This window comes from Solea solea, chromosome 2, assembly GCF_958295425.1.
Source record: "Solea solea chromosome 2, fSolSol10.1, whole genome shotgun sequence".
NCBI lineage: Eukaryota > Metazoa > Chordata > Actinopteri > Pleuronectiformes > Soleidae > Solea > Solea solea.
This window is the reverse complement of record NC_081135.1, coordinates 87,702-111,651: the sequence shown is the minus strand read 5'-3', so window position 1 is coordinate 111,651 and position 23,950 is coordinate 87,702. Positions and strand designations below refer to the sequence as shown.

At 44.6% G+C, this 23,950-nt stretch overlaps 5 protein-coding genes across 7 annotated transcripts; 2 read left to right on the top strand and 3 right to left on the bottom strand.

Moving 5' to 3' along the window:
* Nucleotides 1-386: 386 nt before the first annotated feature.
* On the bottom strand, nucleotides 387-3,639 carry LOC131445004 (CD59 molecule (CD59 blood group)). The gene is made up of 4 exons (XM_058615765.1): nucleotides 3,436-3,639; nucleotides 1,519-1,620; nucleotides 926-999; nucleotides 387-828 (listed from the first exon to the last, which is right to left on the bottom strand). Exons 1-4 carry the CDS (start codon nucleotides 3,488-3,490, stop codon nucleotides 709-711), a joined length of 351 nt encoding a protein of 116 aa, XP_058471748.1. The 5' UTR covers nucleotides 3,491-3,639; the 3' UTR covers nucleotides 387-708.
* A 1,108-nt stretch (nucleotides 3,640-4,747) lies between these two features.
* Nucleotides 4,748-10,288, top strand: dytn (dystrotelin). 2 transcript variants are annotated; one of them, XM_058615722.1, is made up of 15 exons: nucleotides 4,748-4,851; nucleotides 4,934-5,008; nucleotides 5,106-5,310; nucleotides 5,785-5,870; nucleotides 6,031-6,110; nucleotides 6,183-6,254; nucleotides 6,320-6,483; nucleotides 6,570-6,681; nucleotides 7,049-7,173; nucleotides 7,241-7,379; nucleotides 7,473-7,519; nucleotides 7,607-7,748; nucleotides 7,816-8,191; nucleotides 8,655-8,750; nucleotides 9,764-10,288. In XM_058615722.1, exons 1-14 carry the CDS (start codon nucleotides 4,833-4,835, stop codon nucleotides 8,744-8,746), a joined length of 1,734 nt encoding a protein of 577 aa, XP_058471705.1. In that variant the 5' UTR covers nucleotides 4,748-4,832; the 3' UTR covers nucleotides 8,747-8,750; nucleotides 9,764-10,288. The 2 variants fall into 2 exon arrangements, with proteins under 2 accessions (XP_058471705.1, XP_058471696.1); XM_058615713.1 differs by having other exon boundaries at nucleotides 9,736-10,288.
* zdbf2 (zinc finger, DBF-type containing 2) lies at nucleotides 9,195-14,162 on the bottom strand. The gene is made up of 10 exons (XM_058615700.1): nucleotides 14,008-14,162; nucleotides 13,612-13,701; nucleotides 13,510-13,543; nucleotides 13,351-13,426; nucleotides 13,133-13,281; nucleotides 12,205-12,769; nucleotides 11,995-12,123; nucleotides 10,606-10,964; nucleotides 10,091-10,232; nucleotides 9,195-10,023 (listed from the first exon to the last, which is right to left on the bottom strand). Exons 2-10 carry the CDS (start codon nucleotides 13,649-13,651, stop codon nucleotides 9,265-9,267), a joined length of 2,253 nt encoding a protein of 750 aa, XP_058471683.1. The 5' UTR covers nucleotides 13,652-13,701; nucleotides 14,008-14,162; the 3' UTR covers nucleotides 9,195-9,264.
* A 120-nt stretch (nucleotides 14,163-14,282) lies between these two features.
* Nucleotides 14,283-16,748, bottom strand: eef1b2 (eukaryotic translation elongation factor 1 beta 2). Its single transcript, XM_058615734.1, has 7 exons — nucleotides 16,593-16,748; nucleotides 15,789-15,911; nucleotides 15,584-15,713; nucleotides 15,420-15,486; nucleotides 15,090-15,215; nucleotides 14,474-14,541; nucleotides 14,283-14,398 (listed from the first exon to the last, which is right to left on the bottom strand). Exons 1-7 carry the CDS (start codon nucleotides 16,670-16,672, stop codon nucleotides 14,312-14,314), a joined length of 681 nt encoding a protein of 226 aa, XP_058471717.1. The 5' UTR covers nucleotides 16,673-16,748; the 3' UTR covers nucleotides 14,283-14,311.
* A 265-nt stretch (nucleotides 16,749-17,013) lies between these two features.
* Nucleotides 17,014-22,815, top strand: arl11 (ADP-ribosylation factor-like 11). Of its 2 annotated transcripts, none has more exons than XM_058615755.1 (5): nucleotides 17,014-17,159; nucleotides 18,901-18,966; nucleotides 22,176-22,291; nucleotides 22,396-22,573; nucleotides 22,658-22,815. In XM_058615755.1, the coding sequence occupies exons 1-5, from the start codon at nucleotides 17,127-17,129 to the stop codon at nucleotides 22,784-22,786; spliced, it is 522 nt and encodes a 173-aa protein (XP_058471738.1). In that variant the 5' UTR covers nucleotides 17,014-17,126; the 3' UTR covers nucleotides 22,787-22,815. The 2 variants fall into 2 exon arrangements, with proteins under 2 accessions (XP_058471738.1, XP_058471731.1); XM_058615748.1 differs by having other exon boundaries at nucleotides 22,324-22,573.
* Nucleotides 22,816-23,950: the final 1,135 nt, after the last annotated feature.

Genomic DNA, 23,950 nt, shown 5'->3' with positions numbered 1-23,950 from the left:
ACGTCACGGACAGACGGTGTAGTTGATTAAAATGTATTTAAACGTTACTGACAGACGGTGTAGTAGATTAAACTTTATTTAAACGTCACGGACAGACGGTGTAGTTGAATACATTTTATTTAAATGTCACAGACAGACGGTGTAATTGATTAAACTTTATTTAAACCTCACGGAAAGATGGTGTAGTTGAATACATTTTATTTAAACGTCACAGACAGATGGTGTAGTTGATTAAACTTGATTTAAATTTCACAGACAGACGGTGTAGTTGATTAAACTTTATTTAAACGTCCTGGACAGACGGTGTAGTTGATTGAACTTTATTTAAACGTCACGGACAGACGGTGTAGTTGATTAAACTTTATTTAAACATCAGGGACAGACGGTGTAGTTGATTAAACTTTATTTAAACATCACAGACATACGTTGTAGTTGATTAAACTTTATTTAAACATCACGGACAGACGTGTAGTTGATTAAACTTTATTTACATGTCAAAGACAAACAGTGTAGTAGATAAAAGTTTATTTAAAGGTCATGGACAGGTTGAAAGGTTAAAGATTAAGGTCAGGTCAGTTTACTTCGTCTTCTTCTGTCTCAGAGTCGGATCATTAATGATCGGAGTTAATATTCGTTACGTGACTAAGTCGATCGGTGATGACTGACAGTTAAAAAACCTGCTCATGTCATAGGGGCGGGGTTAACTCCTCAGTGGATGCACCACCACATGACGATCACAGAGACCAGACCAATCACAGAGCTGGCTGCCCAGGAGCGGGCGGAGTTACACAGGTCTGAGTTGCAGCATTTGAAGGTGAAACTGTTCACCTGTGAATGAGTGAATACAGCTATGTTTACATGACATTTTGCACTTTTAACACAACTAGTGACTTTTATTTTGAAAATTCACTTCCTGTGTTCTTACATTCTGGAACATCAGACTGAGGCGCCTGTAGTCACAGTCCGAGTACTTCAGACACTGACGGTACGTCATCCCACCTGCAGAGATGCAACACAACAACGCTCAGCTACTACTACAGGTGTACTACAGGTGTACTACAGGTACACTACAGGTGTACTACAGGTACACTACAGTACACAGGTGTAGTACAGGTGAGTAGAAGTACACAGGTGTAGTATAGGTGAATACAAGTACACAGGTGTAGTACAGGTGAATAGAAGTACACCGGTGTAGTGCAGGTGAATAACAGTACACAGGTGTAGTACAGGTGAATAACAGTACACAGGTGTAGTACAGGTATACAGGTGTAGTACAGGTGAATAACAGTACACAGGTGTAGTACAGGTGAATAACAGTACACAGGTGTAGTACAGGTGTAGTACAGGTGAATAACAGTACACAGGTGAATAACAGGTATACAGGTGTAGTACAGGTGAATAACAGTACACAGGTGTAGTAAACAGGTGTAGTACAGGTGTAGTACAGGTGAATAACAGTACACAGGTGTAGTACAGGTGTAGTACAGGTGAATAACAGGTATACAGGTGAAGCCTTACCCCTCTCATTGAGTGTCAGACAAGCATCGTCAGAGCTACAGTCTCGTTGTTTGGTACAGCTGCCGGTGTAATCTTTACAGCTGTAACAACGAATGGCTGATCCTGAAACATAGGAAGTCAGAGTCAGCCGGCTAATGTAACTTAGCATGTAGACCAGGCCTGGCCAACCCGTGGCTCCCGAGCCTTATGCGGCTCTTTGCCTAGCTTCATGCGGCTCTTGCATGTATATGTGTACGCATGTTCGCCTTAGTTCAATATCAAACACGCACATGCGCGAGGGAAAACCTCATTGTTGAGTAAACAATTTGTGTCAAGTTCACTCAGCAAAACGAAAATACGAAGATGACCAAGACGTTTTTAACAGAGTGGGAGACTTTATATTTTTTGATGAACGAAATGACAGGCCATTCTGTCATGTCGTTGGTGTGTGACATTTACAGTAGATCTGACACAGTAGAGGTCTGTGTCTGTGTGTGTGTGAGGGAGAGACAGAGAGACAGAGAGAGAGTGAGAGGAAGGGATGGGGAGATGTTCATGTGTGCCCGTGTGGCTCTTTGCAGTAACACCATAAAAAAATGTGGCTCTTCGTCTCTGAGTGTTTGGCCACCCCTGATGTAGACTGTTAACAGGAAACCTGTTGTCTGTCAATTTAAGCTCAGGAGGAAACAGGAAAAGTTTGGATTATCTTAGCATAGAGTAGAGTTATCAACAGGTTGGACAAACCCGACCGGAGCCGCTGGTTTGTCTGGGTTCGGTCGAAAAAAATCTGCAAATGAGGCGGGTCGGACCTCAGACTTCCCTTTTTCAGCTCATAAAACATGTTTCTTGCAGTTTGTAAATGATATGATGTTTGTTGTGAATCATCACTGTTCACGTGTGATGAAGAGTAACTCTGAGGGGCGGAGCTGACGCTGCTGCGTGTAAACCCCCGACACTTTGGGCATGTTAGTGTCTGGAGCTTTCTGTGAGGCTCAGTGTGAACTGGAGGGGCACAAATTTCCCACTCTGGCTCTTGTGCTGCTATGAGCAGAACCACTCAGACATCACTGCCAGCAAAATGCCAACAGTACTGCACAGCTGGCCGCCGCACCACTCCAAGTTGCAACAGTCCTGTGGCCCAAATTCAACCGGTAGCAGATGCTGCCGCTGACCAAAGGGCAAATGCTTAGCATAGAGAGTGAAACAGGGAGAGTTAGATTGGTTCAGTTTAGCTTTGGGTAGAGAGTGAAACAGGGAGAGTTAGCTTAGTTCAGTTTAGCTTAGCGTAGAGAGTGAAACAGGGAGAGTTAGCTTAGTTCAGTTTAGCTTAGCATAGAGAGTGAAACAGGGAGAGTTAGCTTAGTTAAGTTTAGCTTAGCGTAGAGAGTGAAACAGGGAGAGTTAGCTTAGTTAAGTTTAGCTTAGCGTAGAGAGTGAAACATGGAGAGTAAGCTTAGTTAAGTTTAGCTTAGCGTAGAGCGTGAAACAGGTAGAGTTAGCTAAGTTGAGTTTAGCTTAGCGTAGAGAGTTAAACAGAGAGAGTTAGCTTTGTTCAGTTTAGCTTAGCGTAGAGAGTGAAACAGGGAGAGTTAGCTTAGTTAAGTTTAGCTTAGCGTAGAGAGTGAAACAGGGAGAGTTAGCTTAGTTCAGTTTAGCTTAGCGTAGAGAGTGAAACAGGGAGTGTTAGCTTAGTTCAATTAGCAAAAAATCAGTTTTGAGAACAGTAGCATCAGTCAGTGCTGTTGCCTGGCAACAAGCCCAAACCCCTCCCACCACCACGACCCACACACACAACAATGGAGACGTCGTCAGTCGACACCAAGACTCACAGAAAAATGTTCAGATCAATAATCCATCAATGATCAATCACTTGTTTTTCTGCTGCTTTTGATGATCAATGATGTTATTGATAAGTTATTGATCAGTGATCAAACTTACCCAGGCCAATCAGAGCAGAGCACACGAGCAAACAGATCACCAGGGAGCGCTTCATTTTCTCCTCAACACGACTCACACACAACCTGCAGAGTTCAGACACAGAGGGTCAAAGGTCAGACAGAGGATTAGACACAGAGGGTCTGAGAGACAGAGGGTCAAAGGTCAGACAGAGGGTCAGAGACAGAGCAGTGTGAACTCACCCACAGCAGCAGCGGTAAATAACAAAATCACTGAGAGTGCAGGCTTAGAGAATCTGAAAGACCATGCCCACTGGGAGGAGCTTGAGGAAAGAATCCTTTGATTGTTTTCAGTTAGAATTTGATGTATTTGTGAAGTCTTTAAAGATGAAAGGATGAATCTTTAACCAAGTTAACTAGCATCTCGCTAAAGCTCTGTGGTTAGTGTCATGTTGAGTCCTTGTCAGACTAATGCTAATGTTAGCATGTAGCTCACAGAGCTTTAGGAATGCTGATGTTAGCATGTAGCTCACAGAGCTTTAGGAACACTGATGATAGCATGTAGCTCACAGAGCTTTAGGAATGCTAAGTTTAGCATGTAGACCACAGAGCTTTAGGAATGCTAATGTTAGCATGTAGCTCACAGAGCTGGGTTAGATGATGATGATGGTGATGATGAAGATGATGATGGTGATGAAGATGATGATGATGGTGATGATGAAGGTGACGATGGTGATGAAGATGATGATGATGGTGATGATGAAGGTGACGATGGCGATGAAGATGATGGTGATGAAGATGATGGTGATGATGATGATGAAGGTGATGATGATGATGGTGATGAAGATGATGATGATGGTGATGATGAAGGTGACGATGGCGATGAAGATGGTGGTGGTGATGATGATGATGATGATGGTGATGAAGAAGGTTTGGTGTTCTGTCATCTTTGTCACAATAGAAGAAGAAAAGCTTCAGTGTTTCGTCCTCAAACGACCTCAAGACAAACAAAGACGCTCAGTCAGAGACGGACAAGACAGAGACTCTTTGTCCTCACTGTCCCACACACACTCCTCATCTTCATCGTCCTCACTGTCACACACACACACACACATACACACACACACACACTCTTCTCATCTTCATCATCCTCACTGTGTGTGTGTGTCCGTGTGTCTGTGTGTGTCTGTCTCTCCTGCTGTGATGATGATGTCACAGCTGTTCTGGCAGCTGATTGGTCCACAGGTGACAGCAGGTGAGCGAGGATGATAACACGTGACACCTTCATTCAAGATTCAGCAGTTTGACACAGAGAGACAGAGAGAGAGAGACACAGAGAGAGACAGACATAGGAAGGACAGTTCTCAGGTAAGTCTCTGTTATCGTCATGGAAACGTCTCCTGTTCAGGTCTGACTGTTGTTGTTGTTTTCAGGTCACTCATGGATTTCAACGTCACAGGTAAATGTTCACGTTTGTTTTTAACTTTTATTCTGAAAGGATTGACTCTTATGTCCTGTTTTCTCTTCTACTTCCTGTGCAGAGAGTCTGAATGAGATTGGTCCGTGTGTTTACAGAGTCTCCATGAAGCTGCTCTCTCTGCAGAAACTCTGTCACTGTCAGTGTCATCATTCATTCATTCAACCATTCATTCATTCATTCATTCATACATTCATTCAATCAATGAACCAGAGTTTTAACTTGTGTGTTGACAGTGGACATCGTGTCCTCGCGACACATCATGGTGGCCGTCCAGGCTGTGGGCGGGGCTCAGCGGCAGCCGGAGGTGGAGCTGAAGAGGGAGGACATGATCTGGATTGTGAAAAGGATGTTTGACAGCGTGTCACAGGAAGTGCCTGATCACATGATCATGGAGGCTTTAGAGGAAACAAGTGACCTGATACTAACCACATTTGAGCGGTCAGTCCTGGTCCACATGCTGGTCCTGGTCCATGGGCTGGTCCACGGTGTGGTCATGTTTCAGGGCCAGTGCTGGTAGTTTATCAGTGTGCTTTGATGTTTCAGGGCCAGTGCTGGTAGTTTATCAGTGTGCTTTGATGTTTCAGGGCCAGTGCTGGTAGTTTATCAGTGTGCTTTGATGTTTCAGGGCCAATGCTGGTAGTTTATCAGTGTGTTTTGATGTTTCAGGGCCAGTGCTGGTAGTTTATCAGTGTGCTTTGATGTTTCAGGGCCAGTGCTGGTAGTTTATCAGTGTGCTTTGATGTCTCAGGGCCAGTACTGGTAGTTTATCAGTGTGTTTTGATGTTTCAGGGCCAGTGCTGGTAGTTTATCAGTGTGCTTTGATGTCTCAGGGCCAGTGCTGGTAGTTTATCAGTGTGCTTTGATGTCTCAGGGCCAGTGCTGGTAGTTTATCAGTGTGCTTTGATGTTTCAGGGCCAGTGCTGGTAGTTTATCAGTGGTGTTTCTTCAAACATGTCTCATCACTCTGTCGTCTGACGACCTGATGACCAAATACAGAGGTGAGGATCCTGATCAACACTGATCACTGAGCCTGTAAACATGTGTAGATGGAACCTGTGTCGCAGCTGGAAAAGGCAGATTTGTGACACGCCCCTTCTGTTAACGTTGTTGTTAACACGTTGTGTTGTTGTTAACGTTGTTGTTGTGTTGTTGTTTTAGCGCTGACCTCCATGTGTCAGTCGACGTCAGGAAGCGTCAGTAGATCTGAACTATGGTGTTTACTGAACAACCTCAGTCAGGTAAACTTCACCACATTTCCCAGCATGCCTCTCTTCTTGTCACCCCTCAAACATGTCTGTCACCTGTTCCAGGTTCCTGCCACGGTTCAGGAGGGCGTGGTCTTTGGTGACATAGACACAGCAGTGAGCTTGTGTTTTAACAGGGTAAGAACAAAACAGCTGGTCAGTGGTTGTCATGGCAACACACTGATTCTTACTGACATTTACAGGTGCTGACTCCAACAGTGAACGTGGAACACGTGTTGTCATGGCTGCAGACTGAACCCTGCCTGTTACTATGGTTACCAACTCTGTACCGTCTGTCTGTCAGTCAGAACGTCAGTCACAACGTTCGCTGTCACACCTGCAAGACTTTCCCCATCAGTGGACTGAGGTGATGATGTCACATGTTATGATGTCACATGTTATGATGTCACGTTATGATGTCACATCTTATGGTGTGTGTGTGTGTGTGTTCAGGTATCGGTGTCTGAAGTGTGTGAACGTTCACGTTTGTCAAAGCTGTTTCCTGAACGAACGACAGTCTAAGAAACACAAGAGGCTCCACCCACTGATGGAATACTGCACACAGGTGAGAGAGTGAAACAGACAGCTGAGACAGACAGGTGAGAGACAGCACTTTTCAAACAACAACAAATCAAATCTGGTCAAATATTTTAAGCCTCATGAGACACAAACACAAAGTTCATATGAGGAACGACCACTAGAGGTCAGTGCAGAGAAAAACACCAGCAACAGAGTCAAGGATGTGAAGCATCTCTCTCTCACTTGTCCTTCTGTCTCTCACCTGTCTGTCTGTGTCTCACCTGTCCTTCTGTCTCTCACCTGTCCTCCTGTCTCTCACCTGTCTGTGTCTCACTTGCCTTCTGTCTCTCACCTTTCCTTCTGTGTCTCACCTGTCTGTGTCTCTCACCTGTCTGTCTGTCTGTCTGTCTCAGCCCACCTGGAGAGAGACAGTGTCCTCATTGGTGCGAAGCGCTCGTTTCACTCTGTTACCACGGCGACTCACTCAGAGAGAGGCTGAAAGCAGGAAGTGGGAGGAGCCAGTGGAGACTCAAAACAGGTGACAGACAGGTGTGAGTTCACTGGTTATATTTAAACGGCAACAGCTGATCGATATGGTTCCTCAGAGCTCCGCCCCCTTCTGATGCCTCACCACGATTGGGAGACACAGTTGTCCATCACAGTCATAGCCCCGCCCCCTTAGCAGAGCCTCATCGCTGTCGCTCATCTAAAGGTCAACAGACGGACGAGACGCCAACACGTCAGGTTGTTGTTATTTTTACTCATTCATTCATTTATTTTGCTGTTTATTGATGTTGTTGTTTATTTGTTTGTTTGTTTGTTTGTTTGTTTGTTAAGGAGGCGACCAAGATGATAGACATCACAAACCTGCAGCGAGACAAATGGTGACAATCTTTGTCTGTCTGTCTGAGGCTGCTGGAGCAGGAAATGTGGGCGTGGCCACTGAAACTGATGTGTTTGTTTGTGGTCAGGCTGCTGGAGCAGGAAATGTGGGCGTGGCGAATCACCGTCCAATCAGAGCAGAGCATCCTGGAGGACCGGTGCTCAGAGATGGAAGTTGCTGTGAAAACCCTGAGACAGCAGAACGTCAGCCTGCAGGGGGCGCTCACTCAGGTAAACACACAGGGGACATCATGGGGAGGGGGCGGAGTCACAGGCACTGACGACACGTTTCCCGCAGGCTTTGAACAAAATGGAGGCTGAACAACACATGACACACAGAGACGTCACCACGGAGACGGATGACGTCATGCTGACCTCCGACCCTGAGGTGGAGGAAGAGGAGGAGGAAGAGGAACTACTACTGATAGAAGAAGAAACTCCGTCTCCCACAATCCACTGGGGCTCGACTTCATCACAGGAAGACTGTGAGGAGGAGGAGCCCGAAGATCATGGACGTCTGTCTCAACCAATAAGAGAAGACGAAGAACCAGAGGAGAGAGGACGACAGGAAGAAGTTGAGGAAGAAGAGGATGACGGGAAATGGAGTCCAGAGGAGCTGATACAGAGAACTGTCTACAGACTGAAGACTGAGCTGGAGACAGACAGACAGACAGGTGAGACACACTCACAGACAGACAGGTGAGACACACTCACAGACAGACAGGTGAGACACACTCACAGACAGACAGGTGAAACACAGACAGACAGGTGAGACACACACACAGACAGGTGAGACACACACACAGACAGACAGGTGAGACACACTCACAGACAGACAGGTGAAACACAGACAGACAGACAGACAGACAGGTGAGACACACACACAGACAGGTGAGACACACACAGACAGACAGGTGAGACACACATACAGGTAAGAGACACACACACAGACAGGTAAGACACACTCACAGACAGACAGGTGAAACACAGACAGACAGGTGAGACACACTCACAGACAGACGAGACACACACACACACACACACAGGTGAGAGACAGACAGACTGATGTTCCTATCTGACCTCTGACCTCGGGGGTCAGAGGTCAGCTGTAACAGTGACCCTTGTTTGTGTGTGTAGGTTACATGAAGTGGGCAGAGCTTGTGGAGGCAGCAGAGCAGGTGGGAGGAGCTGTCCACTTTCTTGTGGACACAGTGATGAACACATACTGAGCAAGTGAGTGTTAGAGGCCACACCCACAACCGTGTGTGTTGGAGCGTTAATGAAAGATTATGTCAATAAAGTTTAAAATGGTTTGATGACATCACAGCTGACCAATTTTTAAAAAAAATCTTTAAACCTTTAAGATGTTCACCATCACACACATTAATGTAAACACTTGTGAAGAAGTGAAGTTTTCACAATGTCACCACAGACCACGCCCACTTCAAAACACAGGTCAACAAACTGAGCTGATCAGCTTTACTGTGTGTGTATCAAGATTCACCATGGCAACAGGTAAACAAAGCAGCCTCCATTTATGACAATGTCATTCACTCATTCATGAATGATAAACATGTGACATTAGATATTTATCTTACATTCTAACACTGTGAAACGTTCATTCATTCATTCGTCTGTATGGTTAGTGTTTGAGGGGGCAGAGTTACGATCACTACACAACGTTAAAAAAATGTTTATTGATAAAAACATTATGTTTTCATTTGAATCGTGTGACCATGTTTTTCTGCTACCTTCGCCTCCTGCGGCTCCTCCCCCGGCGTGGTGGTGGCTGGACAGGGGCGGGGCCAGGTCTCCGTAGCCTCCCCCGTCTTGGCAGAGATGGCGTGGCTTGAGTCCTGGTTCTTCTGTTGGAGGGCGGGGGGTGTGTCCTCTCTTTCCTCACTCCCCTGCATTGCTCTGGTCTGTTGTGAGGTAAAGGGGGCGTGGTTTTTGACTCCCGGCCCCGCCTCCTCATCGCATCTCTGAGTGTGCTGGTGTCGGCTGACATGTGACCTTTGACCTCACCCGGTGTCGAGTCCATGTTCAGGTCTGCACTCAGACTGCGGAACAGCTGACGGACACAGGGCGGGGGCGGGGCTGAGGAGGCGGCGCCTTGGTGCAGTCGGAAGCATTTGGGGGCTGTGCTGAGGATGCGGTGGGTGCTGGGCTCGTAGAACCTGACAGGAAGTCGTTTGTATTTGACCTTTATCTTCTGCAGGTCAACTGGATGCCTCTTTTTTCTGCAGCCTTTGGAGGCGGGGCCCAATGAGGGTTTGGGGGCGGAGCAAGAGGGCGAGCACAGCAGGTAAACCAACGAGGTGTGAGGCTGCACTGGCGTGACCACGCTAGAATATGACGGAGGGAGGCGGAGCCATGTCCGAGCCTCGGGAGTCCTTTCTGTCGTTTCATGATTAGCTGCAGGGACACTGGTGGGCGGGGCCTCAGGCTGACGGACAGCTGGGATGACCAATTGGACAGTCTGTGTACTGTGACTGACTTTGACCACCTGTGAAGAGGAAGACGTGAGACGTTTGGGTTTCATCCAAAGATGCTGTCGATGATGTCACACTCACCTGACACCTGGATGCCACCCTGAAGCCCCGCCCCCTACTCCTTCTCTTCCTACTGTAGACAGACTCATTACAGTCCAGTAATGGCAGCAAGGCACTGCTGTTTTCACCACGCCCCTTCTTCTTTTGGCTCCTCCTACCATATCTGAGCGTGAAGACAGAACGTTTTCATGTTTTTATTAAAATAAACTTGATTCACAAGCTCCGCCCACTCAATCTATATGCTCCACCCACTCACTCACCCACACCAAACCTCAGATAAAGTGAGTGATTTTAGCTTCTGGTCCTCTGCTGCCTCCTGTGGTCACTCTGTGTCACTTTAATCTGAATTCACACATTTGAACTTAGGGTGTGTACACACACACACAGTGTGTTCAAATGGTGTTGTCAACACCAGGTACACACCTGGTTGTCAGTGTGTGTGTGTGTGTGTGTGTGTGTGTGTACCTGGTGTTGTCAGTGTGTGTGTGTGTGTACACCTGGTGTTGTTGTCAGTGTGTGTGTACGTGTGAGAGTACCTGGTGTTGTCGTCAGAGTCAAAATAACAAACAAAAAGTCCTCGTCTGAATTCGTCCACCAGCTTCTTCACTTTGTCCTCGTCCTCTTGCTCGATCTGTGTCCAGCTCTTTCCCCTAAAGGATTGTGGGATATGGGCGGGGACAGGCAGCACCTCCTCTATGGGCCGGGTCCAGAAACCTTTATCGGCCCCGCCCCGTCCTCTCTGCTGACCGAGGAGGGCGGAGTCAAGCTGCTGTAAGTACACCTGGTCCTCCAGATGCACCTGGACATCCAGGAGACTGTTCAGGCCCCTTCCCCAGGCTCCGCCCTCTGCCTGCCTCCCTTGGTCAGGTGTGTGTGAGGGAAGTGTGAGCGCCACCTGTGGACACAACAGGTCAAAGGGTGTCATCACTCACTCACTCACTCACTCTCTCTCTCTCACACACACACACACACACACACACCTACCAACCCTAACCCTTTCATTTTGACAGACTAACCTTAACTAACCAGTTAATGACTGACCTTAACTAACCAGTTAATGACTAACCTTAATTAACCAGTTAATGACTGACCTTAACTAACCAGTTAATGACTGACCTTACTTTTAATTAACCGGTTAATGACTAACCTTAACTAACCAGTTAATTACTGGCCTTAATTAACCACTTAATGACTGACCTTAACTAACCGTTAATGACGGTCCTTACCTTTAACTAACCAGTTAATGACTGACTTTAATTAACCAGTTCATCTGACCCTAATTAACCAGTTAATGACTGACCTTACTTTTAATTAACCAGTTAATGACTAACCTTAACTAACCATTTAATGACTGTCCTTACTTTTAATTAACCAGTTAATGACTAACCTTAACTAACCAGTTAATGACTGCCCTTACTTTTAATTAACCAGTTAATGACTAACCTTAACTAACCAGTTATTTACTGGCCTTAATTAACCACTTAATGACTGACCTTAACTAACCCGTTAATGACTGTCCTTACTTTTAATCAACTTGTTAATGACAGACCTTAACTAACCAGTTAATGACTGACCTTAACTACAAAGTTAATGACTGACCTTACTTTTAATTAAACAGTTAATGACTGACCTTAACTAACCAGTTAATGACTGACCTTACTTTTAATTAAACAGTTAATGACTGACCTTAACTAACCAGTTAATGACTGACCTTAACTACAAAGTTAATGACTGTCCTTAACTAACCAGTTAATGCCTGACCTTACTTTTAATTAAACAGTTAATGACTGACCTTAACTAACCAGTTAATGACTGACCTTACTTTTAATTAAACAGTTAATGACTGACCTTAATTCACCAGTTAATGACTGACCTTACTTTAAATTATCCAGTTAATGACTGACCTTAACCAGTTAATGACTAACCTGCACAGGTGAGTCCCACTCTGTGTCACTCTCTGTTTCCATGGAGACAGGGAGACTGACGTGGAAGCTCTCTGTCTCTTCTTGGGGGCAGGAAGAGGAAGTGACGCCATGACAGAACAGCTGGATGACCTGAGGTCACACAGAGGTCACACAACTTCACAAACACTAATCAAACGTTTAATCAGTTTCTGAAAACTGGTGAGGACACACCTCCTGGATGGTTTGATCTATAGCACTGTGGTGAGGACACGCCTTTTTTGTAGCACTGCGGCGAGGACACACCTCCTCCTGCTCTGAGAAAAACGCCCCTCTTCTCTCTCTCTGCCAGCTGAGCCACGGCTTCAGGTCTGATGGGCGGGACTGTGGGCGGGGCTTCACTTTGGTCTCGGCTCTCTGGTTCAAATCTGACAGGCGGTGCCTAGACTCTCTGGAGGGAGGGGAGGGGGAGGAGTCACTGGTTTTCCTCCGATTTGTCTTCCTGTGAGCTTTTCTGTGAATAGTGGGTGGGAATAGTGTGTGTGTGGCCGTGGCCTGTGTTGTGAGGACTTGTGAATGTGTGAGTGCTATGTGGGCGGTGCCTGTGTCGTCTTGCTCTCTGATTGGCCCAGTCAGTCTCTCTGTGACTCTTCCTTGTTGTTGATTGGCTGGCTGACAGGAGGCGTGGCCGGAGCTGGGTCGACACACTTTTGTGTCGTCATCTGAGAAACACACTTCATCAAGCTCCGCCTTCAGTGGTAGAGGGGCGGAGACTGATGGAAGGTCAGCGTGAGCGGGGCTGACAAAAAACACACACGGGTCATGTGACACACACACACACAGGTTTCTCTTCTCCGTCTGTAACGCTGCCCTCTACAGTTCAGTCCTGAATCACAGACTCAGAGAAAACATCCCATAAATCTGCTTTATTTACACAGGTGTGATGAAGTTATATATTATAATATTATTTCAGTAAATGTTGAGTTTCTCACACTGAGACAAACTATTGTACAACAATATAATAATTATTGATTATTCACAGCAAAAATATGATAAGAGTTTGACCAGGTCAAAGGTCAAATAAAGCTGCTGAAGCTTCTAAACTTGTGTTGTTTTAATAGTTTTACAACAAAAACAAAGATTTATGGGATGTTTGGCTCACCTGCAGTCACTGTAGCTGTGTGGGTGGTGCTTCACCACGTCCTGTAAGAAACGCTCCAGTAGCATCAGTCTGCCGCCGCCCACAGAGGAGGAAGGGGCGGGGCTTCTGGAAGAGCTGACAGCATGCAGGTGTCGTAGACTGGACAGGTGCTGAGAGACAAACGTGATGTCACACGAGACGATGACTGTGATTGGACAGCTGAGGTCACCTGTTTATACCTGCTCCAGGTTCCCGTACACAATTCTGCAGTAACCACAGTAGCCACGCCCTCTGGGCGGAGACCCCTCCCATTTCCTGTCAGTCACACACACCAGAATGTCATCAATAATACGTAAGTATAAAGTTTATTTCATTAAAAAAAAAACATTAATACTAACCTGCTGCTGCACTCTGCTGCCCCCTGCTGCTCATCTGTACAGACACAGACAGACAGTTAAACCACAAACTGTTGATCTTTGATGATCAAAGACAAACGTCACCTGTGTTGAAGTAAGTTTCCGTCCAATCAGAGGGCTCCATGCTGTAACCACGGTAACCAGGTGAGTGGTTCAGTTAGAGAGTCCATGAGCCTGAGCGAGATGGAGTTGACAATTGATGGAGAACCAGGATTAAATCCGATTGTATACGCATTCCTTTTTATTCCTCAATTTAGACCAATCACAGCGCAGCTACGATGTGACTGGTTGTTCAGCGCCACTTTAATCTTGCTTTGCTAAACCCGGATTAACTCTCGTTACTACGGTGACGCCGCTGCTGCGGCAGCTGTTAGCGTCAGCATGCTACTAACTGCGGCGCTCCGCTCAAATTCAACGGGATAAAGAGATTAAGTGAGCGATAGAGAAACTTGGTCATCGATAGTCTATCGATTAGTTTACCTGCAGACGTTTGTATTTTGACAGATTAAGATTCCTCCTCCGCGCCTTCTTCCTCTGTCGTGTCGTTTCCGGTCTCTTATTCTGCTGACAAACTTCGGGGGCAGCAAGCAGCTACAGCAGAAGTGCTGCCACCACGAGGTCGCACTGGGAACTCCAGCTTCTTTTTTTTTTTTTTTTTTTTTAAACTTCAGTAAAACAAAATTAATAGACTAACCCTAAACCATGTGGCCTCTGACCCCAGTGACTGATCACACACACACACACACAGACACACATTTTGTTGAAGTGCTTTTATTTGTTAATTTCAGATCTTGTTGAAGGCGGCGACGTCCATGGACTGAACAAAGTCCTCGAAGGCCGTGATCTTTTCCTCCAGGATGTCAGTGCCCACCTGGAAGTAATGTCACACGTTAGAAAAACAACTTCCTGTTTCACAGCGTCACTCTGACTTCAGTCATTTCATCACCTTGTCGTCTTCCACCACGCAGCCAATCTGAAGCTTCTTGATGCCGTAACCCACTGGCACCAGTTTGGCTGAGAACAAATAATCAATAATCAATACACTGATAACTGAACTCACTTTTATACATCAGATTATAATCTGCAGAGTTTTCAGATTATGAAAATGTCATCACGTCTTCAGCCGAAAGATGGTGAGTTATATCATCATCAGCTCTGCAGCGTCCTGATCAATAATCATCCATATTTCACAACTCTATATATATATATATATATATATATATATATATATATATATATATATATATATATATATATATATATATATATATATATATATATATATATATATATATATATATATACACACCAGAATATTGATAATTTACACTGTCAGTAACTGATCAATAATATTGACGACTTACAGTAACTGATCAATATTGACGGTTTACAGTGACTGATCAATATTGACGACTTACAGTAACTGATCAATATTGATGATTTACAGTGACTGATCAATATTGACGACTTACATAGTCACTGATCAATAATATTGACGACTTACATAGTCACTGACCAATAATATTGACGACTTACAGTGACTGATCATTATAATTTCTTACCCTGTCCCCAGACAAGTCCGTCCATCTGGACGCTGCGGACACACTCCTCCAGTTTGGACATGTCCGTCTCGTCGTCCCACGGCTTCACGTCCAACAGGATGGAGGATTTGGCGATGAGGGTGGGCTCTGAGGGACAGGGAGGCGGGGCCTGTTACTATGGAAACCACTCTGCGGTGACTTACTGATGCAGGACGAGACTCTTGTCAGGTGAAAATGGCGTCCATCACAGTTCAGCCGAAAGATGGTGATTGATCATCACAAAGAGTTTGACGAGCGATTATTCCCGTCTGAAAATGTATTGATTATAGATCAGTGGGCGTGGTTACATACTCTTGGACTTCTTGGCGGCGTACTCGGCGAGACGCTGCTCCTTCAGCTTCTCCGCCTCTGCGTCTTCCTGCGACACACACACACACACACACACACACACACACACACACACATTATGATCACCCTAATGACATCGTGACCTTTACTGTGACCTCTCTACTCACCTCGTCATCAGAACCGAAAAGGTCAATGTCGTCATCGTCGTCGTCCTTTGACGCGGGGGTGGAGACTGTGGTGGTGTCGGCCACGCCTGCAGGACCATAGTGTCCCAGTGGTTTCTTCACACCTGGAAGACTGAGAGGACACGGCGCTGACATCACTGCTGCCCCACCCTCAGCCCCGCCCCCCCCAGCACAGCCACTCCCTCACCTGTCTCTCTGGTCCTGGTACGACTTGATGTGGTTATACCAGCGGAGGGCGTGGCAAAGGTCGGCTGAGGGCGGAGTCGAGATGGCGTCGAAGACGGCCACATCGGCCTGAGAGGGGACATACCTGAGGAAAGGTCACATGACAAAGGTCAGAGGTCACTGTCCTTTATGATCATTAATAGAATAATTGATACATGATCAATATTTAATACTTTACTAAAGTATTTACAGTATTATTAGTTACTAAACATGGAGCACACCAAGTACAATGTGTACAAGTACACTCAAATACTAAGAAAACTACATAATCAATATTTAATACAAGTATTTACAGTATCATTAGTCACTAAAGATGGAGTACACAAGTACAATGTGTACAAGTACACTCAAATACTAAGGAAAACTACGGAATTGTTGTCGACAGTAGTCAGATTACTTGCACTAATCCGGGCTGTGCTCAGATTACAGTCCTAACCCTTAGGTAGTCTGTTAGCACCATGTGGCTCCATGCTAACGTTAGCACGTGTCTACATTCATTCATTCATTCATTCGTTCCACAGGATGAATGTAAGCGTGAACGATAAGTGACCCACGAGCAGGGTCTTACGTTTGACACATTAACCTTCTTTAATCCGCATCAATCTGGATTATAATCACTTGTGAGCTTCAGTGGTAGCTAACAGTTAGCTTGTTAGCCACGCAGCAGCGTCAGCGCGAAGCCAAGATGGCGGCTCCGCAGCAGCAGTTTCCACAGTTTGTCTTTAAATGAACTCAAATTAAGTTAAATTAAGTTAAATTAACTCACCCTTCAACGTAACTGCGAGCAGACAGGAAGTCGTTCAGCAGCGCGAGACCTGAAGATGATTTCAAGTCACCGAAGCCCATGATGAAGAAGAGACGGAGGACGTGGACCGAGACACCTCTGAGGAGGACCGGAAGAAGGGAGGAGGAGGAGGGGAGAGACGCCTTTATACCCGGAGAGAAAGAGAGAGAGAGAGAGAGAGAGAGAGCGAGAGAAACAGAGGGAGAGAGAGATGTCTGATGTTTACCGAAAGTAACACTGTTACGCTGGAACAATAAAGGACTATTACACTCGTTTATTCTTCACATTTAAACACATAAAATTAAATAAAAACAATAAAGACTTTTGACACACAAGTAAATGTGTGTGTGTGTGTGTGAAACTTGGCTTTGCAACAAAAATGCAGTCAGACCTGTCACATGGTCACGTGACCTGTTCTGATTGGTTGTTGCTCATTGAATGACTGAGAGAGCAACTCAACACACCTGAGAACACTTAGTGTTTTTATTCTGAGGAGAGAAGACGTCAAGAGTGGTGATGGGTCAGGGACGCTCGTCCTCCAGTCCTCAGGTAAACAGACAGACACACACACACACACGCACACACGCACAAACAAACAAACAAACAAACAAAGACACACACACACACACAAACAGACAAACACAAAAACACTCTTGTGTGTGTGTGTCTGTGTGTTTAGGGACCTGATGTGACAACATATGTGATGATTTCAAGATTATTTGTTTATTTATTAGGATTCCCATTAGCTAGATGGTTAGGTTAAATGGTTAGGTTAGGTTTAACCCTAACCTGATCTAACCTGATTTAACCTGATCTCACCTGATCTAACCTGATCTAACCGTTTAACTATGCCCTAAAGCAGAGCTGGTTTTCACTGAAGAGACTGATGTTAGAACATATGTGATGTTAGAACATGTGTGATGTTAGAACATTCAATTCAATTCAACTTTATTTGTATAGTGCCAAATCATAACATAGATTATCTCAAGGCTCTGTACATAGACAACATCAAGGAGAGCAGAGAAACACAACAGTTCACACAATGAGCAAACACTAGGCATCAGTGGAGAGAAGAAGAAATCTCTGACAGAACCAGGCTCAGAGATGTGCAGTGATCTGCCTCGACCGGTTGGGGTGAAAGACAAATGGGGGACAGAGGAGAGGCGGGGGACAGAAAGTGGGGAGAGAAAGGACAAGTGGGAGATGAGGTAGAGACAGAAGAGAGAGAGAGACCAGGAGCAGATACACAACAACTGTATCAAGTTAAAAGTTTATACAGTCAATCTGCTCTAACAGACTCTGGGAACAACAAGTAAACCTGTATTTTGTGACCTAAGTGGCCTGTTAGGGTGATAAGGCAAGACTAGGTCTTTCAGGTATGAAGGGGCCTGACCATTAAGTGCTTTGTATGTGAGGAGGAGGATTTTAAACTGAATACTAAACTGTACAGGGAGCCAGTGTAGAGAAGCTAACACTGGATCACACATGTGATGTTAGATGTGTGATGTGAGAACATGTGATGTTAGAACATGTGACGTGAGAACATGTGTGATGTTAGAATATGTGATGTTAGATGTGTGATGTTAGAACATGTGATGTGAGAACATGTGTGATGTTAGAACATGTGATAGAACATGTGATGGTAGAACATGTGATGTGAGAACATGTGTGATGTTAGAACATGTGATGTTAGATGTGTGATGTTAGAACATGTGTGATGTTAGAACATGTGACTTGAGAACATGTGTGATGTTAGAATATGTGATGTGAGAACATGTGTGATGTTAGAACATGTGTGATGTTAGAACATGTGACTTGAGAACATGTGTGATGTTAGAATATGTGACTTGAGAACATGTGTGATGTTAGAATATGTGATGTGAGAACATGTGTGATGTTAGAACATGTGTGATGTTAGAACATGTGACTTGAGAACATGTGTGATGTTAGAATATGTGATGTGAGAACATGTGTGATGTTAGAACATGTGATGTGAGAACATGTGTGATGTTAAAACATGTGATGTTATAACATTTGTGATGTTAGAACATGTGTGATGTGAGAACATGTGTGATGTTAAAACATGTGTGATGTTAAAACATGTGATGTTATAACATTTGTGATGTTAGAACATGTGTGATGTGTTCAGGTGACTGATAGAACATGTGATGTGAGAACATGTGATGTTAGAACATGTGTGATGTGTTCAGGTGACTGATAGAACATGTGATGTGAGAACATGTGTGATGTGTTCAGGTGACTGATGTGAGAACATGTGTGATGTGTTCAGGTGCTCCTCATTGGTCTGGACTCTGCAGGGAAGTCAACTCTTTTGGCTTATCTTCTGACAGGACAGGTGAGGACTTTATGTTGTAAATATTAAATGTGGTCACCTGTTAACTTGTTTACCTGTTAACTTGTTAACTTGTTTACCTGTTGACTTGTTCACCTGGGGCATGTTTCAGAAAGCAGGTTCAACAAACTCTGAGTTAAAACCTTAACTCTAGGTTGGCCAACTCTGAGCTGTCAAACTCTGAGTTTTGGGGTCAAAACAGCTGATCAGCATTAGTTCAGTTCACTCTGAGTTAAGCGTGTGTGTTGGGAATGAAAAAAGCCATCATCAATAGAGCTCTGATACTATGATTCACCATGGCAACAGGTAAACAAAGAGTACAGCTTCCATTTTAATCCAGTTGAGCAGAAATATTAACACATGCCAACGACCAAGAGAGGAGTCAATAAATGAACACTATAACATTTTATACAGCGTAATAGTGTATAAAATGGCCATATGGCATTTTATACCATATGGGGATACTCACAAGCCCCCGGCTGAGCGCCGCTGTGTTGGAGTTTACCCCGGTGGATGAGAGGGTCGCCTCCCTGCGCGGGGGTTGCGGGGGGGGGGGGGGGGGGGGGGGTGGAGCCCTGACTGCTGTTTGTGCTTATGCACCGAACAGCAGCTCGGAGTATCCGGCCTTCTTGGAGGCCCTAGATGGAGTCCTGCAAGGGGCTCCGTCGGGGGACTCCATAGTTCTGCTGGGAGATTTCAACGCCCACGTGGGCAGTGATGGGGAAACCTGGAGAGGCGTGATTGGGAAGAACGGCCAACCTGATCTAAATCAGAGTGGTCGTTTGTTGTTGGATATCTGTGCAAGTCATGGACTATCCATAACAAACACCATGTTCAAGAGCATAAGGACGCTCATAAGTGTACTTGGTACCAGAGTGTCCTTGGCCGAAGGTCGATGATCGATTTTGTGATCATTTCATCGGATCTGAGGCCGCATGTTCTGGACACTCGGGTGAAGAGAGGGGCAGAGCTGTCAACTGATCACCATCTGGTGGTGAGTTGGGTCAGAGGATGGGGGAGGACTCTGGATAGACCTGGTAAACCCAAACGTGTAGTGCGGATGAACTGGGAACGTCTGGAGGATGCCCTTGTCCGAGAGGCCTTCAACTCTCACCTCCGGCGGAGCTTTTCCTGTATCCCTGTGGAGGCTGGGGACATTGAACCTGAATGGGCAGTGTTCAAAGACTCTATTGTGAAAGCTGTAGTGGAGAGCTGTGGCTTCAGGGCTTTAGGTGCCTCAAGGGGCGGTAACCCTCAAACATCGTGGTGGACACCGGTGGTCAGGGTAGCTGTCCGACTGAAGAAGGAGTGTTTCCGGGATATGTTATCCCAGAGGGCTCCTGAGGCAGTTGCAAGGTATCGACGGGCCCAAAGGGCGGAAGCCTCTATATGTGATAGTTTTAGTCACGTTTTAGTCATTTCTATATGTGATAGTTTTAGTCACGTTTTAGTCATTTCTATATGTGATAGTTTTAGTCACGTTTTAGTCATTTCTATATGTGATAGTTTTAGTCACATTTTAGTCATTTCTATATGTGATAGTTTAAGTCACATTTTAGTCATTTCTATATGTGATAGTTTTAGTCACATTTTAGTCATTTCTATATGTGATTGTTTTAGTCACATTTTAGTCATTTCTATATGTGATAGTTTTAGTCATTTCTATATGTGATAGTTTTAGTCACATTTTAGTCATTTCTATATGTGATAGTTTTAGTCACGTTTTAGTCATTTCTATATGTGATAGTTTTAGTCACATTTTAGTCATTTCTATATGTGATAGTTTTAGTCACGTTTTAGTCATTTCTATATGTGATAGTTTTAGTCACATTTTAGTCATTTCTATATGTGATAGTTTTAGTCACGTTTTAGTCATTTCTATATGTGATAGTTTTAGTCACGTTTTAGTCATTTCTATATGTGATAGTTTTAGTCACGTTTTAGTCATTTCTATATGTGATAGTTTTAGTCACATTTTAGTCATTTCTATATGTGATAGTTTTAGTCACGTTTTAGTCATTTCTATATGTGATAGTTTTAGTCACATTTTAGTCATTTCTATATGTGATAGTTTTAGTCACGTTTTAGTCATTTCTATATGTGATAGTTTTAGTCGACGAAAACTCAAAAACGTTTTAGTTGCTGCGGCTTCTCCCGCCCGCTTTCGTCTGCAGCGAGATTCAAAAAGTCACTTCTAAACTACAGTGAAGTTAAAGTGTTTCCAGCTGCATCAGAAATATTCACATCAACTATAATCTCCATCATGATGTGATCTATGATAGGAAAATTTCACAACAATGTCTACAGTATCAGAGAGCGTCTCCAGTGATGATGAGTCTACAGTAACACACACTAACACAATCTGACACAGTGTTAATGTCACACAGTCAAAGTGTTGGTGTGAACTACGGGGGAGTCAGCCCTCTCACCCCCCCTTAATGACACATGAGCTCCCCTGGAAACATGATTTGTGAGATTTTGGGGATGTCCCTAAAATATTGGCAAAATATTGTTTTTTGATTGATGTGATTAAGATGTGACGTGTGTGTGTGGAGGTTTGATTTGATATGTGCCGACTTAAGACAAGTAGACGTACAGGCTTGTAATAATGGATGTGTTGAGTTGAGTTTATGTACCTAAACCGTGTTGTGCCGTGCCGAGGCGAGTAGAATCGGTGGAAATACGCCTCAAGTCCTTGCTTGAGGCACACGCAAGCGTCGGACCCGCAAACCCCTCCCCATTACGTGAGCCTCCCCAAAACCCTCGGTATAGTTAGCACACTGGAAGTAAAATCTGATTGGGATTTCGATATTTTGAAAGACGTAAATTTCATAAATTTCGCAGGTGAAGGGTTAGGGTTAGGGTTACGTGTTTTGATATCGACTGTATGAATGAGGACATGAAACGGAGTGTGAGACAGCTGCTTCAGGCTCAGCAGGAGGAGGAGACAGAGAGAAACTCAGGGTTTGTTGAAGAAAACCTGCCAGCGAGCAGGTTAAGTGCACGGAGTATGTTGCCGGGGTATCTGACTCAGCGTTAAGCTGAACTGGTTTTGTGAAACCGAAAAAAACAGAGTTTCCCTCATCTCAGGGTTAACTAACTCAGAGTTTTCACTAAAGCTTCTTCTTTCTGAAACGGGCCCCTGTTGACCTCTTGACTTGTTTACCTGTTGACTTGTTTACTTGTTTACCTGTTGACTTGTTTACCTGGAGGTGATGGAAACGACTCCGACCATTGGCTTTAATGTGGGGACGTTGGATCTGGATAAGAAGACGTCTCTCACATTGTGGGACATTGGAGGACAGAAAAGCATGAGACCAAACTGGAGGTAACAAACAAAAACTCCCTCTTCCTCCTCAGGTTGTACCTGGACAGTTGTAAGGCTGTGGTCTTCGTGGTGGACAGTTCTGACATGACTTGTCTCCTCCTCAGGTTGTACCTGGACAGTTGTAAGGCTGTGGTCTTTGTGGTGGACAGTTCTGACTCGTCTCGTCTTCCTGAGGCTCAGAAGGTTCTGAAGAAAGTTCTCAGTGATGATAGACTGAGAGGAGTTCCTCTAATGGTTCTGGCCAATAAGAAGGACCTGCCTAACTCCATGACCATACGAGAGGTGAGCCCTTACCTCTGACCTCTCTGTCAGCACTGAGAACAAACTATGGATCTATTATACTCTCTGTCTCTGTCTCTCTGTCAGATCTCGTGTCAGCTGTCTCTCCCCTCGCTGACAGACAGGTTGTGGGAGATCCAGGCGTGCAGCGCTAAACGAGGTCTTGGTCTTCAGCAGGCGTTTGTTTCTGTTCACAGACTCATCAAGAAGAGCTGAACACACATTATTATTATTATTATTATTATTATTATTATTATTATTATAATTATTATACATCTATATGTATAAAGATGTAACCCTATATAAAGTCATTCAATGTCATTGACTAATACTGTCTTCATTATTATTATTATTATTATTATTATCATTATTGTTATTATATAATATTTAAGGCCCGAGCACTCACACACGCACACAATAACACACACACACACACACACACACACTCTGTTGTGGCCAGTTCTAAACTTTTGTCTGAAACCATTTCACTTTTACAGGGGACCGCTTCCTCGACTCGCACATCTCCGTCCACTTATAATGAAGCACCAAGTCTCTTTCTCTGTTTACGTTTGTTTATTTTGACTTTTCACAGCATATTTAATGAAGCATAACAGTGATTACGTGAGGTCGAAAACAGTGTTGATCCCCCTGTTCCACCTTCCGTCACTGACTCAGTTCCTCCTTATCACCTGGCTTAGTGTCCCACCCCCTCTCCTCTCTACCAGCTGCCCTGCATCCCTCTAATTAGGCTTCTTGTTGTCTCAAAATTATACTACATACATTTAATATTGAAATAAATTACAATAAAACTTAAACATCACTTAGATGAAATAGCAATCAGTTTATAATATAACTTAAATAATATAGATTTAAACTAACATAGAATATGGCTCTAACACACTTTCTCTCTCTCACACACACACACACACACACACTCTTACTCTATGGAGTGGCTGAAATGTAGTTGCTGTGAATTTGACGTCATGTGATGAGAACATCGAATTTGACGTCATGTGGTGACAACACCAATCGTCCCAAGACGAACAAAACTCCTCATCGTCCATTTTGGCGTTTTGAAAGTATCATAACTGGACCGACTCAAACTGAACCAGAACCATCCGAAACTTTCACACACTCAAAGGGGCGTAGCCACGGCAGCCATCAGAATTCGAAAAACAGGAATTGCGCTATAACTCACCCGTACATTGACCGATCAGCTCAAAAGTTAATATGTGAGACCAAAGACCCACCCTGAACACGTCTGCACACAGGAAGTAGGTTGTCCGAAACGTCTCGTCGTCTTAGAGTCTTCTCGTCCTCGTCACGTCTTCATGTTCAAATAAACTTTGACAACCACTAAAACAAAAGCTTTTTATTTTT